Consider the following 16286-nt stretch of genomic DNA (forward strand, 5'->3'; position numbering starts at 1 on the left):
GTATACTTAGCGCCGTCAAAATGACAAGTGTCCCAGTAATTCCTGTACGTCATTCTCCCGGCCATCTTTTATTTCTACGATAACATCCCATACAATCAGGCTGCTTATATAGTACATTGTTTAATGAAAAGCCATCAATATTGCCTTAAAACTATTAAGGAAGGCTAAAGCTGCTCAAATATGTTTCATTATTATGAGTTCTGTTTCTCAGTCCAAATTGGTCCCAAATGTTTAGCAGGTTGCGTTCAACCATAACAACCGAATATCTCGGTAGTTAAAATATGAACTGCTTTGATAGGTGATAAGTTTTTGACTCGATCTCTAGCGTAGGCTTATCAGTTGGAAAAAATAGCAAAATACTGATGAAATTTAGGAAAACATCATTATAAAAAAAAATGTTATTTTGGGAATGACATTTTGGGATGAATGATACGGGGAAGCAATACACTCTTACAGTTTCTTTGATAATAATATACAAGGCCATGTTGATGTTCCACGGGCAGACTATGAGCATTGACATGAGAATCCAAAAAATGATTTCGAGTTTTGACTTGCACATAATAGGCTTTGTGTGACGTCACGCCAATTTCATAATAAACAATCCATGGATAGCGTCCAGTCTACAGACATGTTACTCTGTGGAGTCCTGTCTCGAAAGAGTTAAGCCACAGTCATTGGCCTAGACTTAATTAAGCCGGCAGCATCTTTTCTTTTGCAATTTGTATTACACCTGCATTTTGGGTTTTATTTGGGCCATGATCCAGAATCTTGATAGGTAGGAAAAACAAGTAATGATTTGCAAAGTTATATCACAATAGCAGATGCGAATGATGTAACATTACTCTAGTCTTGGCAATGCTACAGCATGTATTGTACAGGAGTGACTTACGCTAGGCTAAACACCAACGGAATAACAGAGATGAGTTAGGCTAGGTCTATTTATGTAATGCTGGGCCCAAGCTACCTTACAGTTAACCGAGCTCCGCAAATTGCAGTGTTTGGGTTACTGTCGGAATTCTGTATGTAACGTCAAAAATGACACTTGCAATACAGAAATGAAAATTTGCAACCAGACTAGCTATGCCTAGGTAAGGCTTTGGTTTGCATATCAGGTGTAGGCCTAGGCTAGCCCTCTACTAGAGTTAGGCTGCCCTGGTGATGTGTAACGTGGTACTGGTAGCCAAGGCCTATCTAAGCAAAGAGAAACACGAGTTACAACCACAAATAGTAACACAGTACTGAATTTAAGTAGTGCTGAGTTATTTGCCCAAACCATATTTGAGACAACATGTTGCATATCAAAGTTGGAAATATGATATAAATTGTGAAATAATGGGGATGATAAGTAGAATAATGTTGATGCTTTTTAAGTAGCATTGGTTGAGGAAGTGTGATTTTGTGGAGGGTCATGGGCATCATCACTGAAACATGTCCAAAGTATATGTTCTTGACAATCCAGAAGTAACATATAGCTAAACCGACTTAGGAAAGACTCTGAAGGGAAAGATAAAAACTTTTTATTGTTAAATATTTGTTAGGGGGAAGAAATGTTGTAATCATACTGTAATAATACATGTGTTCTACAGTATTTATGATATGTTTGTTCAATAGGTACGTTCAGTTACCTCCACTTCTTCAAATTCATCATGTACCCAGAGGATAAAGTCAGATTATCGGAACATCTTCCTTCGCTTCCCAGTGATGAAAACTTGGGAAGCCTAAGCAATAATATGGCAACTCCAGACTCTTTGTCAAGCAGCCATACTCCAGCATCAGTTGTTCAGGATGCAGACTTCAACAGTATCATGCCAAACTCACCATCTTGCCTAACATGTCAGCATTGTAACAAATGTCCTAGAGACCAAGCCCTAAGCTCAGGAAGAAACACAGGGGCTGAAAACATGTATCCTTCAGGAAAGACCTCTGATGAATCTTCAAGGAATTCCACACATAAAACACAAGAGACAATCCTGAATGGACAGTGCATTCAAAGTCAGGTTGAACCCGATGGATCGTCTGTCTCAAAGCCTCAAAGCAAACCATCGGAAAAGACAACAAAACTTTCTAAAAGCCAAATGACTTTGAAATGTCTAGAAAGAGACGAACCTCTTTTGCGAGAGAACCCAGATCGCTATGTTGTACTCCCAATCCAGTACAGTGATATTTGGGCGTACTATAAGAAAGCACAAGGTAAGAAAGAAGATATTGATTTTGACTCCTTTGATGTACATTAAAAATCATATATTAATTAACGACAGTTTATTTTTATTATTTCCATGTACAAAACATTCTGGGTTACATCATACGTCATCATTACCTTGTCATGTTTTTGTCTCACTTTTCTACTAACTTTAGTGCGTGTTTCTTCCTTAAATTCTTCATGCTCACTCACATGTACATAGGTGATGAAGGTTATTTAGCGTTCCATGAATGATGACTCAAGCCATGATAACCCACACCATCCTTCAGGTTGTCTGAAGAACTTTCAATTATCTATAAGACATCATTCAATTTAAAAAGAAGCAAACAAAGAACTGTTTGGCTAACAAACTATTCAAACTGGATACCAAAAAATTGTGCTGCTAGTTCGGGAGCCCCACCAGCTGTAAAACTGGATGACTCAGTTGCATAGCATAGCATTTTTAAGCAAGAGATCACTGTTTTAGATCCAATTCCAGCAAGAAACAATTCTCTCCTCTTTAGAAAAGTCTGTTTATAATTTTCCAGTCAGTTTGCGTCATATACCCTTCTTGTTAACATCAATTTGTCCTGTTGGACAAATTAATGCCTCTGCTGATTGGACTAGACACTTAAAACAGAAAGTCCAGTTTGTTTGAGGAGTTACCAGCAAACCAGCCAAAAAAAAAAAAAGGAAAAAGGAAATTAAATAAATATCAAGCCTGTGATATGAAATGTCAGACATGAAATTCATGTAAATTATTTGCATAAATCAGATCTACAAACTGTACAAGATGTTAACTTACAGAGCTTAAATGTAAAGTTTTGTCTAGGGTAATAAGATACCCAGGTCTATACTTAAACATTCTGAGCCAACTCTGTGTGTCATGTTTTGACTCCAAATTCATTTTATTTCATCAAATACAGCCTCATTTTGGACCTGTGAAGAAGTTGATCTCGGCAAAGATATGAAAGACTGGTGCAGCTTAAAGGTGAGTGATTTTTTATTTTTTTTGTTATTTATAGTTCATAATAGTTTCCTTACCTTTCCTCCCACTCCCCCTCTCTCCTGCCAAGAAAGTACATTCCTGGAGAGTGCATAGAGATGATTTTATAAATTTTTTTGGTCTCGGTGACAGACGTTGCTTTTAATGTGGCTGTAAAACTTAAAAGTGAGTGACCATTATTCGACAGTACGTATATCCATATAATTTGGTTGGCAGATTTTAAACTTTTGCGATCACTTTAGACTTGTAAACTAAACTGTCATTTATGACTAGCCCTCAAGTAACTCATATGCCTCTCAGATTACTGATCTCTTACACTAAATATTCTTTTATTATTTTGCATTACTCACCAATGTATTTAGACTAAAATCTGAGCTCAATTTGCATGACATTGATGGCATTTCTTAAAATTTCCTTAAATTACAGCCAGAAGAAGTCCACTTCATATCTCACATTCTAGCTTTCTTTGCGGCCAGCGATGGAATCGTCAATGAAAACCTGGTGGAGAGATTTAGTCAGGAAGTTCAGGTTACGGAAGCTAGATGCTTTTACGGCTTTCAAATAGCAATGGAGGTGAGTGAAAAGAAAGAAAAAAAGAAGGAAACATTCCAAAGAAAATTCAAGGAAAAAAAGGAAGTTTAGAATTTGTACTAATGTAAAGATATACTAGTAATTTAGACCTGGCAATGGCAAGGCATGGTATTGGAGTTATACAGAGTTCTCTCCAGCTTAGCTGTGGCTCAATGATTGCAAACTTCAGGACATTCAAGTTTTGGATGGGTCACGACATTGGATGAACTTTGAGACATATCAGCAAATCCTGTGAAAATAACTTGTGCTGATTATTTGTGTGCATTCTTAATGTTTTGTTGATAAAATGCCAATTTTAAAATTTGTTAAAAAATTTTTGAAGCTCATACAGTAGGCCTCTAAAGAAAAGTTTCTTCTTCAGAGATTGGGGACTTTGTAATCTCACTGGACACAGCCAAATATATATACTGTATAAATATTCTCCAGTGTTGCATGGCATTAATATCAAAGCTTAAATCCCCAATATGCATTTGATTTTGACTATTGTGTAGCAAATAAATCGCATAACGTATAAATAATGGTTGCCAACATTTTGGCTCATATGCAGGGATGGAACAAATGAAGAATTCAAACCAAAACATCAATGTTTGTGTACCAAAACATTAATGGGACACATTTTTAGCAGGCAAACTTTTGAGTTTATTTCTTTTCTTGATTAAATTAATGCCATTCCCTGTATTTTTCCTCTTTTCAGAATGTTCACTCGGAGATGTATAGTCTACTGATTGAGGCCTATATTAAAGATCCTGTTGAAAAACAGAGGTTATTTCGAGCCGTAGAAACATGTAAGAACTTAAATGTTTGTTCATTCTTAACTATTGTAAAGCATTGACTAATTTACCCTTTAGAATGAGTAAAGAAAAAACACACACACGTCACAGTGTCTCTCACAGACCTGTTATAACTTGAGAATAGAAAACAGAACGGAAGTATTTAAGGAGTCTAGCATAAAAGTGATACAAAAAGATATGCTAAAATTACTAGAAAATTTGTTGGAAGGACCTGGGTGTATTAGATATATAACGATAAAGACTAATGCTATATTGCTTCGTCTATAATACAATGCATGATTATTCATAAGCTAATTTGTAAACAACTCCCAGCATGCACCACTGCACCAGTAATTTTGGATTGTGAGAATATGTCAGATAGTGGTACAGTTTAGATATGGTGCTGCTGGCCTTAATGTGTACTGAATTGGGCCATGTGTACTGAATTGGGCCATGTATACTGAATTGGGCCATGTATACTGAATTGGGCCATGCACTGAATTGGGCCATGTGCACTGCACCTCATTCCTGTGCAATCTATGGTACTGTCCTAATGCCAAATACTTTGCCACTGCCCATTAACAACATGCTCAGATATGTCCACAATTGCTATGCAATTTCTAATCTTTTGATCTAATAAATAATTCATGAATATGGTTCTGACTCGCAGCCAGCTTTTCAAAAACTACTTAAAACAAAATGTTTCTTTTTTGTGATGGATGCAAAACCAGGATTAGCAAAGAGAGCCTTGCATATGAAATCACTGGTTCCAAATGTCTTGAAATGTCTTAATATTTTCTCTGTAGTGCCATGTGTCAAAAAAAAAGCAGACTGGGCATTGAAGTGGATTTCAAGTTCCGAGGCATCATTCGCTGAGAGGCTAGTAGCATTTGCATCAGTGGAGGGCATTTTCTTCTCTGGGTCTTTCGCAGCCATATTTTGGTTGAAAAAACGGTAACATTCTTTTCTATGCTTTGCATATCATTATGTCACATTAACTATAAGTCAAGGGTGAAGTTCAGTGGCAGCCAGGGGTTTGAAGATGGTTGTCATAAGTTGCTAATCAGTTTGTCACATGGTTTACTGAAGAAGAAAAAAAAAAGTATCTGAAGCCGTTTCTTAATGTTAAGTATCCCCCAGCCAAATCATTCACTCTCTTATTTTCAAAGCAAAGGTAAAACAGTGAGAAAGAAAAACAAGGAAAACACACTGTATGCAAAGTTGTTACTGCATCATAGTCCTGTACATTAACGGCAGCCTAAATGATAAGAGTTAAAAAAAGTGCTCGAAATTTCCCTCTGGATAGTCTCATGTATTCCAGCTTTGTGTCATGTATTTTATAGAGTCGGTTTGCAGTCAATTGTTTTTATCTTTTGCCATTTTAGTTTTGTTATTTTGTTCTGAAACTATTTTAACTTATGGATATCTTATATTAAGTTTCATGTATGCTATAGAGTTGGTTTGCAGTCAATTGTTTGTTTTTTTTTCGTTTTTATTTTTGTTATTTTTCTTTTGGAAATTTATAGTCTCATGTATTCCAGCTTTTTTTTTAAAACTATTTTAACTTATGGATATCTTATATTAAGTGTCATGAATGTTATGGAGTTGGTTTGCATTCAGTTAGTTTCATCTTTTTTCCCTTTTATTTTGTTATATTTTGGTTTTTAAGTTTTTTAATTCTATTTCATCTTGTACATACTACAGAGGACTCCTCCCCGGCCTGACCTATTCCAACGAACTGATATCTCGGGACGAAGGACTACACTGTGACTTTGCCTGCCTGCTGTTTAACTACATCAAGCATAAACCATCACAGGATCGGATCGTAGAGATCATCAGCGATGCGGTCGCCATCGAGAAGGAATTCCTCTGCAAAGCCGTACCCGTAGGGCTGATCGGTATGAATGTCGCCCTCATGGCGCAGTACATCGAGTTTGTAGCCGATCGACTCCTGGTAGAACTTGGATGTGAAAAGGTACATTCTTTGTTTGTTCATGCCATGGTTACTCTTCTAATTTGTGATGTTTACTTCATTAATCTTCAGTTACAGGCAATTCTAGAAGTTTGCCACTGTTGGGAGGGGAAGGAAACTGGTTGCCTAGGTGTCATGGTATAAACTCTCCACATGGAACAGTCTCAAAATTTGGGAAGAAAAATTGAGGACATTGATCCGAAAAACTTACTTATCAAACAAAAATGGTAGAAAACGGGTTCAAGAGAAATAATATTGATTTCAGAAGAAAGTAAATTCTTTGGACTAATGAAGTTGATCTGTTTTAATTAAAGAATAATTACCTAAGTATTTAAAAACACTTGAAAAGTTGTCTTATCAAACAAAATTAAGAAGTCGAAAATAAAAGAGTTTTGCTCTGGTGCTGTTTTATAGTCAGCTGAGTTTTCACAGGTAGGTAAACAGTACGTAAACAGTGCAGTACACTGTAGGCGCAGCTTTGGTTTATCTTTACAGACCATGGACAGCCCTCCCGGCCACAAATGATCATTATCGCAGACACCAATATTCTCTGTTCTTTTGCTTCCTCTAGGTTTACAAAACGTCTAATCCGTTTGATTTCATGGAGTTCATCTCTCTGCAAGGCAAGTCCAATTTCTTTGAGAGAAGGGTCGGCGAATACAAACGTGCGAACATGATGGGCGAGGACGACCAGCGACGTGAATTCAGGACGGATCTTGACTTCTGAGCCGACCGCAATGATGCTTAATGACAGTGGCGCATTCGGTGGACTAAGGTTTTTTCATTACACTCAGGGAATTTACTCATCAGGAATGCATGACAAAGACAATGGTCTTGGACGTACTACACACCACTTATTTATTTATTTCATATGGATCCTAGGCAGCAATTTACATTTGATAGAAATTGTTCACCTTTTCGAGAAAAAAAAACACATTTAAAGCCTTATTCTTGCAGAAGCAGATCCATGTATAAAAACATTTAGTTTAAAACTACAAAGTGACAGTTACCATGTCAAAGGTCAATATTTCAATGTCCCATTTGGCTGTTGACTCTTTTAAAGATCAGTTCCTGATCATCTCTCTGGCTATAATTCCTCCATTTTCTTTTCTTTCATGAGGGTTTAAGGGGGAAACCCCTAAACCTGTAAAGCATCCGTCTCTTCATTGATATCAAACCATTAATATTTAATCCTCCAATGAGCTTTCTGTTATTGGAAGGTAGGAAGGAAGGATTTTTAAAATTGATTTTAGTTTAGCAGGTAACAATGTCCTTAAATGTGTATTTCATTATTCATTCCTTCACGTGCATTCATTTATGATTTACATACATACAGCATGTTGTTTAATGTTTTTTTGCTATCTTAATGACCAAAAAGAAAAAAAATTGTTCGCAAATTAAATTCTACAAAGTACATCATCATAAGAATCTTAATTTCTTCAATTACTAAGGTTTAATGTTTTTTTGCTATCTTAATGACCAAAAAGAAAAAGAATTTCTTCCCTTACTAAGGTTTAATCTTTTTTTGCTATCTTAATGACAAAAAAGGAAAAAGAAAAAAAAAATTGTTGGCAAATTAAATTCTACAAAGTACATCATAAGAATCTTACTTTCTTCCATTACTAAGGTTACTCCAAACAGATCTGTGCTGTGAATCATAAAATGAAACATGTTTCATGTTAACCTTGCTTCCTGTTTTAAATAACAAGGTGGACCTGTAAAGCACAATGGGAAGTCTACGTCCCAAGTAATCTTTTTATTTTCTAGAAACATTTTCTCTCAATTTTATTTAAAGCTATCGTACTGTCAACTCAGCTCAGTATTATGAAGAAAATATAGTATTCGTTAAAGAGTATTTTCACTCCTTTTTCAAGACGGCATTTCTTCCCGTGGATTTGTCAGTTTCAACTGAACCTACATGGTTCTGCTTATAATATAAAGTTTTCATTAGATCAGGCAAAAGCCATACATCTAGATAGGCTAAGTAAATAGTTAACTTCCATTTTGATTTATATTTTGACGTAGACGCTTTGTGAGAAGTATTAATAAAAATGCTAACGTAGATTCTGCATAGTTTCAACTTATTTTCTCCATTTTCTGTAATATTGAAGTAAAAATAGAAAAGAGATGGGTAGCACCCTTCATAATAACGTAGGATTTCAACATTAAGTTTACAGTAAATTGTATTATACATAGAAACCTGGAAGTAATCCAATTCTGTAAAATGTTGCACACACATATCCAATAAGACTTCAGAGCTACAGTATGGCTGAACACCTTTTGATATATGTATATGTCTTTCTTATCATTGCATGCAAATATTTTATCGAAATCGGTAGATAAAATTGTAACATATTTTGCGGAAATAAAAAACAAATCAGCCAAGCAAAGAGAAAATATTTAAAAAAAAGTTACGAAAAAAAAAGACCATGAGGAATTGGGTAAAATGTTAGCATCGAAACATGACATGCTAAATTGACCAGATTTATGCAGTTTTGAAGAGTTCCTATATTTAAAAAAAATCTACCTTTTTAAGTTTTAAGAACATAACATTGTGCTTGAGTTCTATATTTTTGAAGTGTAATTTTTTGTTTGTTATCTGTCTAAATACAACATTGGCTGTCAATAATCCATTGATTGAAAGCAGTCTTTTAGCCTTTGACTCTTGGTGTCAATCAATTTCACCAAACATGCTCAGTATGAATTGCAACAGGACAAACCTGAGAATCCCTTCAAATTTGGGTTCATTTCTAAACTTTTCTTTGTAAAAATTTACCAATGCTCTTCAAGTGAGGCTGTAACCACTGGTAGTCCTGGCTTAATTTGCATTTAAGATTCTGGGTTGAATTTGATGTATTGTTTCAATGATGAGGCTTTCATGAGCTGATTGCATGATTTATACAAGAAGACAATAGAAATAATTGCTAGCATTGTTTGAAACTCTGGGTACTGAAAGGGTCTATGGTGTGGTCCAGTAATCTCCTACTGTGATTTACTTGCAGTAGAAAATGCAAACGTTTTACAATTAAAGAGCATTTTATGTGTTATTTAGATTTGTTTTGTGTTTTATTTGTTATTCATATTTTTTGGGATGTGTTACATTACTTTGTACGGATTCTGTGACATTGTTTGTAGATGCTTTTTAAAGTTTTTTGAGGCTTAGGTTGGGAAGGGGTTTGTCGGGGGGGGAGGGGGGTAGTGGTCACAACAAAATCAAACCTGGGTGTCACACTTTCCTCACATACCCAACGTACTAAACTTGCATGTTAAGTCTGTACTGGTCCAGCACCCTGCAGAATGCATAGTAAACTGTAGATTGTCATGTCTCAGTTGTGAAAGGGACGTGTATGGCAAGCCACATGTGCAATAATTCGATAAACCGAGTTTATCGCCGTTAAGCTCTGCTTTTCGCTCGATAAACTGAGATTATCGCGAAAAACACGGTTATCCATTCGATAAACTGAGTTTATCGTTTGAAAAACAGAGTTTAACTGCGATAAACTCGGTTTATCAAATTATTGCACATATGGCTTGCCAAAGACGTGACACTATTTTCAAAAAATGTGAACTTTGTAGATATGACTTTGAGGTGCTTCCTTTTAATAACTTTTATGAATAATATTAACTTACTACAGCAACAGTTCATTCTGTTTAAAAGAAAGGGTAAAAAAAGATATCACTATTCATGCTTATCATGTAAAGGAATGATTTCTTGTGAATGCAATAAAATTCTTTGTTAAATTTCAAAATATATTTTTCTTCATTTGTCTCAAATTTGATAATCAGTTTCAACTTGAAGACTGAAATGTGATTATTTGATATATATATATATCTATGTATATTTGACTTTTTATATAGCGCTTTACACCAGTGATACGTCTCAAAGCGCTTTACAGACATTATATTACCCCTGGTCATTGATAACCTGTCCCAAAGACAATCCCTCCAGTCGGCTGCAGTTATATGCTGAGCCCAAGGACATGTTACCTCACAGGTACCCATTTAACCCCTGGGTGGAGAGAGGCAATTGAGATCAAGCATCTTGCCCAAGGACACAATGTAATGAACTAGGCATGAATCGAACCAGCAATCCTTGGATCACGAGTCCGACGCCTTAGCCAACACGCTCTCTTGGTTAAATCACTTGTTAAGAGAATCTGTTTGCACTACAATCCTCCAAATCTCCTCCACAGATCCAAATTAGTACAGATCTTATGTAACTTGATGCCTCACAGCCTGAAAGGTTTCCTCCAACGTCATTTAGCTTAGCTAGTGTTGTTACACAAACTCTTGTCTTCAGATTTTGTTTTTGTTTATTTTTAAAATGGTGTTGACAGTAAGCAAAGAACCAGAAAGCCAAAAATGTCACTGATTCCATGCTGCATATTATTATGCAAATAAATGACTGTAAGTTGTAATTGGTGTCAAATGGCCTTTAGGGTGTCTAAGGTGGAGTCAAATTCTGACTTTGAAGTTCATCCAAGCTTTTAAGTAGAGCATTTAAAAGGTTTTCAGACTTTGACCTCTGGTGACCTGAACTGACCTTTAGAGTCTTGTACTGTCTAAGGCAGAGTCACATTCCATTGAGTTTGAAGTTCAAGCTTTGAAGTAGAGCATTTACAATGTTTTCAGACGTTGACCTCTGGTGACCTCAAATGATGCTTGACCACCACAGATGCAATAGGGTTCTTCTGATCAAGATGCATCCTCTGCATATTAAGTATGGAGTGAATCCCATGACCTGCTTTTATGCCAAGGTGTCAAACACACATATGACATCACATAGAATTCGTTTGCCATTGGCAAAGAATCAATACAATCAGAATTGGTACTGTCAGTACATGTTGGGGAGGGCTTGTAGAAAGGTGTTTCTTCCAGGAATTTGTAACAGGACATCCTGCAAACAAACACAACTTATCAAAATGAATTCTGGCACAGCAAGCTGCTTCTCTGTTGAATGTTTTTGTTGCAACCCTAGTCATTTTCCCTGGCATTCTCAAGGTCAAGTAATGCTCAACAGTTATTGTGGCACACTGTGTTAGCACTCTACCCAGGGTTACAATCCCAGATACAATTTTTGGCTTGTTCCTCCCATTCTTCAGTTCAAATATTTAAAATCAAGCATTGTTTATCAACAGTTACAGTGGCAGAGTGGTTAGTGCTGTTTAACTGTGAGTCTGACAAACTCCTTGTCTGGAGTTCAAACCCCATCAGAGACAGCATTTTGATTTTCTGATCTTTTCATACTTCCAATCTGGGGTTGTAATATTAGAAACGAGCATTATTTCTCAACAATTGCTGTGGCACAGTTGGTAGTGCTATGTAAGGGAATATGTCAGACAATTCCAATGTCTCTGGTTCAAGCCCAGGTAGAGGCTTTTAATTTTTTTTTTTCATCCTTCCATTCTGAGATTGAAATATTAGAAACGAGCATTATTTCTTAACAGTTGCTGTGGCACAGTTGGTAGTGCTATGCAAGGGAATGCATCAGACAATTTGAATGTCTGTGGTTCAAGCCCAGGTAGAGGCTTTTAATTTTCTGATATTTTCATCTTTCCATTCAGAGGTTTAAATATTAGAAACAAGCATTATTCTCAACAGTTGCTGTGGCACAGTTGGTAGTGCTCTGCAAGGGAATGTGTCAGACAATTCCAATGTCTCAGGTTCAAGCCCAGGTAGAGGCTTTCAATTTTTTGATATTTTCATCCTTCCATTCTAAGGTTTAAATATTAGAAACGAGTATTATTTCTCAACAGTTGCTGTGGCACAGTTGGTAGTGCTCTGCAAGGGAATATGTCAGACAATTCCAATGTCTCTGGTTCAAGCCCAGGTTAGAGGCTTTTAATTTTCTGATCTTTTCATACTTCCATTCTGGGGTTTAAATATTAGAAACGAGCATTATTTCTCAACAGTTGCTGTGGCACAGTTGGTAGTGCTATGCAAGGGAATGTGTCAGACAATTCCAATGTCTCTGGTTCAAGCCCATGTAGAGGCTTTTAGTTTTCTAAAATTTTCATACTTCCATTCTGAGGTTTAAATATTAGAAACGAGCATTATTTCTCAACTGTTGCTGTGGCACAGTTGGTAGTGCTATGTAAGGGAATGCATCAGACAATTCCAATGTCTGTGGTTCAAGTCCAGGTAGAGGCTTTTACTTTTCTGATCTGTGGAGAAGGCTGAAGTATAAAAGTAAGAAACAAAGTTTTCCCATTGGGAACCAAAATGGTGTAATGGGCTACTCCGTTGCCAATGGATCGCTGGGTCATCACGCCACTAGCGGTTCAAGTCCTGGGTGAGCAATCGCCGCAAAAGGACTCTGCTGGATAGGTCAGGTCCAGCTGACAAGGTTCTCTGCGCGGCCTAAGTGAGGCTGTGTGGCCCCCATCCCCCTGACAAGGTTCCTGCGCGGCCTAGGTGAGTTGCGCGGACTCCCTCCCCCTGACAAGGTTCCTGCGCGGCCCCTCCCCGATGGGAAAATTCTTTTAAGGAAAACATTCTAAGTACCCAAATTTGGATGTTTAAATATTTCTAAGGAAACCAATTGCAGCACTCCTCCTGGTGGTCTTGTGGTAGAGGAAACAAATTGACATCACAAGGTCCCTGGTTCAATCCCAACATTTGCCTTCTTTTACTTACCCCAAAAAAATTGATGCAATTTTTTGGTGGTTCCAAGTGGATAAATCTTTGTGCATGTATCAATGTTTATTCTGTAAGCTGCTTAAAACGTGACAACTCAGCAGTTCTATGTGAGTGAGGTTTTTTCTCTTTTCTTTCTTTTTTCCTTTATTTTGAAGTAAAAGGCAAAATGAAAAAATAACCCACACACATCAAAGCCCCTAAACATCAATACATGCATATAACTATATCCACTTAGAACCATCAAAATATAACATCCATTTAGAACCAACCATTCTATAACAGAGAGATGAGTTTTGTACTTCGAACCATTTCTTAGTAAAGAGAAGGATAACAACAATTGTTTCATATATGCTTTATTTTGATAATGGATTCTTTGAATATGAATAGAGTTCTTTTCAATTTCATTTCATTTCAATGACAGGGCTTTTCCCCACCCCAGTTCACACCCTTGGAAGCCCCCTGTCCCAAAACAAAATGTCCAATTTGAGTCCCATTTCTCCCTCCCCCCTCCCATCTCATGAATATTGATAACTTCAATATGGCTTACCTCAGAATCTTAGCAAGAATATAAATAAAATAAAGTTCTTAATGCTTTGAAATATTTTCGAACAAAAGAATTTGGGTCATGTGAAAGGTTTTCCAAGCATTTTAACTTAATCATAAGAATATTTTTCAGTTACTCACAATTGCATAAACAAAAATCAACAAATGTTTTCAGATTTCATCATGATGATTGTCTATGTTAGGTCACTGCAGACATTTGGTTTTGATAGTCACTTCAATGGATGATTCTAGACATATCTGCTGCCATTCAAACTTAAAAGGGAATTGAATCATAATGTTTGCAGAGAAATGGGGAGAACTCCCTGGCAATGACGTAGAATTAACAGTGGAAATACAGCAACCTTTGAGCTATGCATAAGATATTGTTTACAGATACTGAAACACCACATCTCCATAAATATGGCCAAATGCTAATTGACATTACAACACAAATTTAAAAAAAAACAGCGGGTCTGAGATGAAAATATAGTTAAAGCTTCATAGCTTGTTCTGCAAGTGATTTACAAGAGATAGCAAATGGTTTGTTTTTTTCTTCTTCATATTTTGAAGAAGAGTAAATGCGGGCAATGATTTGTTCAATATCATTCTGTACATGTTATGTTCTACATATATATGACAAGTGTTCAGATGTAACAACAATTACTGTACTAAGACAAGGTGTACAGTAATAACGACCCAGCGAAACTTCACAAATTTAATGATTTTTACACACTGTGCACAATCTTATACTTTGTGACTAGTGGCAAACATTGGTTAACTTTCCCTTTCTCGGTGTAATCATAGAGAAGAAATAGACAGTCCATACAATGAATTAGTTTCCTTGTGACACCATGTGATATTTGTATCTCTCATCTTCAGGCATTTAACTTAGCTTTTAGCAGTCATGGTGTTCACAAGGTTTTCAGATCTTAACCTCTGTTGACCTGAAATGACCTTTGACCTCTGCAGAAAACAGTAGTGTTCTTGTACTGAACACTGTGCATCCACATACCATATATGAAGTTCACCTAGCAAGTAGTGTTTGAGTTATCATGTTTACAAAGCCAAGGCATATCATATACTCTCCATCACCATTGAAAAGATTCCTTTCTGCCTCTGCCAAAGAATAAAACACAAATTATTCTTTGTCATGTTATCGGTCATTTTCAGCGTGTTTGATTTTGTTTAGGCTTCGTGATCACAAAACAATAACTTCATCTCGACCTGCTCCTTAAAAGGTATGTTTACATTAAACAATGCATGATAAAGATATTTCTATTACATCATCATCATCATAATCATCATTGTTATAATAATATATATCATATTCATGGCATGATTCCATACTTTGACACAAAAAACAGGAAGTAAGCTTGATATTAATTAACCAGGAAGTTGAGAAACACAAATAAACAAATGAAACAGAGCCAATCTTAAATCCATCCAAAGAGTAAACAGGAACTTGTTGTGATTTACTCTCGGAAAGATTTTGAGAGAGAACGAAAAAAACAAATCGAACTAGTCTTTAATCTTGAGTTCCTTAATGATTCTAATCTGATACCAAACAGTCATCTTTTCTTAGTAAATTGTGCATTAGGTAAGGATTCCTCATGACATTTAAGTATTCACAGCAACTGCATAATAGCTATTAAATTTGGAGGAAAACAAATTGCAAAATACAGTCACAAAGCGTTCTTGGATGTTTCAAGATGTTTCAAGTTTCTTTACATACTTGACTTCCTTGAATGGAAATACATGGGATAATTGAAAGATGAGATAGCAACATAACTGAATATTTGCATGAGAATGAACAAAAGGGTCCTCTGAACCACACCCCACACCCCACCCCCCCCCTAACACACACACCCCAATTTGTCATACTTTTGGATAAAAGCCATCTTTCATGTTATAGTTTACAATCTCCAGTGCCTCCTTGAGTTTTCCTCACTTTAAAAAATTTGTTTAGTTTTCAAAGGTTAAGAGCCTCAATCTACCAGCTTAATTACAATGCAAATAGCAGATTGTGAACTTGAATTCTAGTTACATCCAACAGACACCACTTCCACCACATTTTTAGTCTAGTGTGTTGGGAGCTACTGCCGAAATGCCGATGGATACCAAGAAGCTATGGAAATGTTAACATGCAAATTAAATCAATTCTTTGTTTGGAACAAAATATTCAATATCAAGCAAGACTTTTTTGACCCTTTATATTGAATCACAAACCACTTCCATTTCAATCTAAACAGTCTCTTTATCATAGTTAGATCATTAAGATAAATTCCCACATTATTTCTCAGATGGCATGAACCGGTTCAAAAAATAGTAACAATATCATTAAAATATTCAAAGGAAAGTACCCGTAATTTTATTTTCGTTCCGACTATGAAAAAAATTGGACACTATCAAGATTGTAAAACAATGACGTGTTCATTTTTATCCTCCTTCTTGCATATTCTTTTGTCAAATATTGTGCTCTTTTGGTAAAATATCCCTGAATAAATTTAATTCCTGTCATGCTGGAAGGGCACCATTTATTAAGCTTGATTTCAGCTCAAAAAAAACAAAAAAAACCAGCCTCACATA

At 36.1% G+C, this 16286-nt stretch overlaps 1 protein-coding gene across 3 annotated transcripts; it reads left to right on the top strand.

The window, feature by feature from the left end:
- The first annotated feature begins 617 nt into the window (after window positions 1–617).
- Window positions 618–10180, top strand: LOC139981636 (ribonucleoside-diphosphate reductase subunit M2 B-like). Of its 3 annotated transcripts, XR_011797902.1 has the most exons (9): window positions 618–775; window positions 1612–2190; window positions 3106–3170; window positions 3612–3758; window positions 4471–4561; window positions 5353–5500; window positions 6251–6521; window positions 7090–7969; window positions 8031–10180. XR_011797902.1 is itself a non-coding variant. In XM_071994178.1 (8 exons), the coding sequence occupies exons 2-8, from the start codon at window positions 1647–1649 to the stop codon at window positions 7243–7245; spliced, it is 1422 nt and encodes a 473-aa protein (XP_071850279.1). In that variant the 5' UTR covers window positions 618–775; window positions 1612–1646; the 3' UTR covers window positions 7246–10180. The 3 variants fall into 3 exon arrangements, 2 of the variants coding, with proteins under 2 accessions (XP_071850279.1, XP_071850292.1); XM_071994178.1 differs by having other exon boundaries at window positions 7090–10180; XM_071994191.1 differs by lacking the exon at window positions 618–775 and adding an exon at window positions 837–1088 and having other exon boundaries at window positions 7090–10180.
- Window positions 10181–16286: the final 6106 nt, after the last annotated feature.

The sequence above is a fragment of the Apostichopus japonicus genome, chromosome 2 (assembly GCF_037975245.1).
Source record: "Apostichopus japonicus isolate 1M-3 chromosome 2, ASM3797524v1, whole genome shotgun sequence".
Lineage (NCBI taxonomy): Eukaryota > Metazoa > Echinodermata > Holothuroidea > Aspidochirotida > Stichopodidae > Apostichopus > Apostichopus japonicus.

Excerpts from the sequence above, each read along its gene's own strand:
- LOC139981636 (XM_071994178.1), top strand. The coding sequence starts at position 1,647 with ATGTACCCAGAGGATAAAGTCAGATTATCGGAACATCTTCCTTCGCTT. Across the intron at positions 4,562-5,352 it reads ATTTCGAGCCGTAGAAACAT|TGCCATGTGTCAAAAAAAAA; the intron begins GTAAGAACTTAA and ends TTTTCTCTGTAG. Across the intron at positions 5,501-6,250 it reads ATATTTTGGTTGAAAAAACG|AGGACTCCTCCCCGGCCTGA; the intron begins GTAACATTCTTT and ends TACATACTACAG.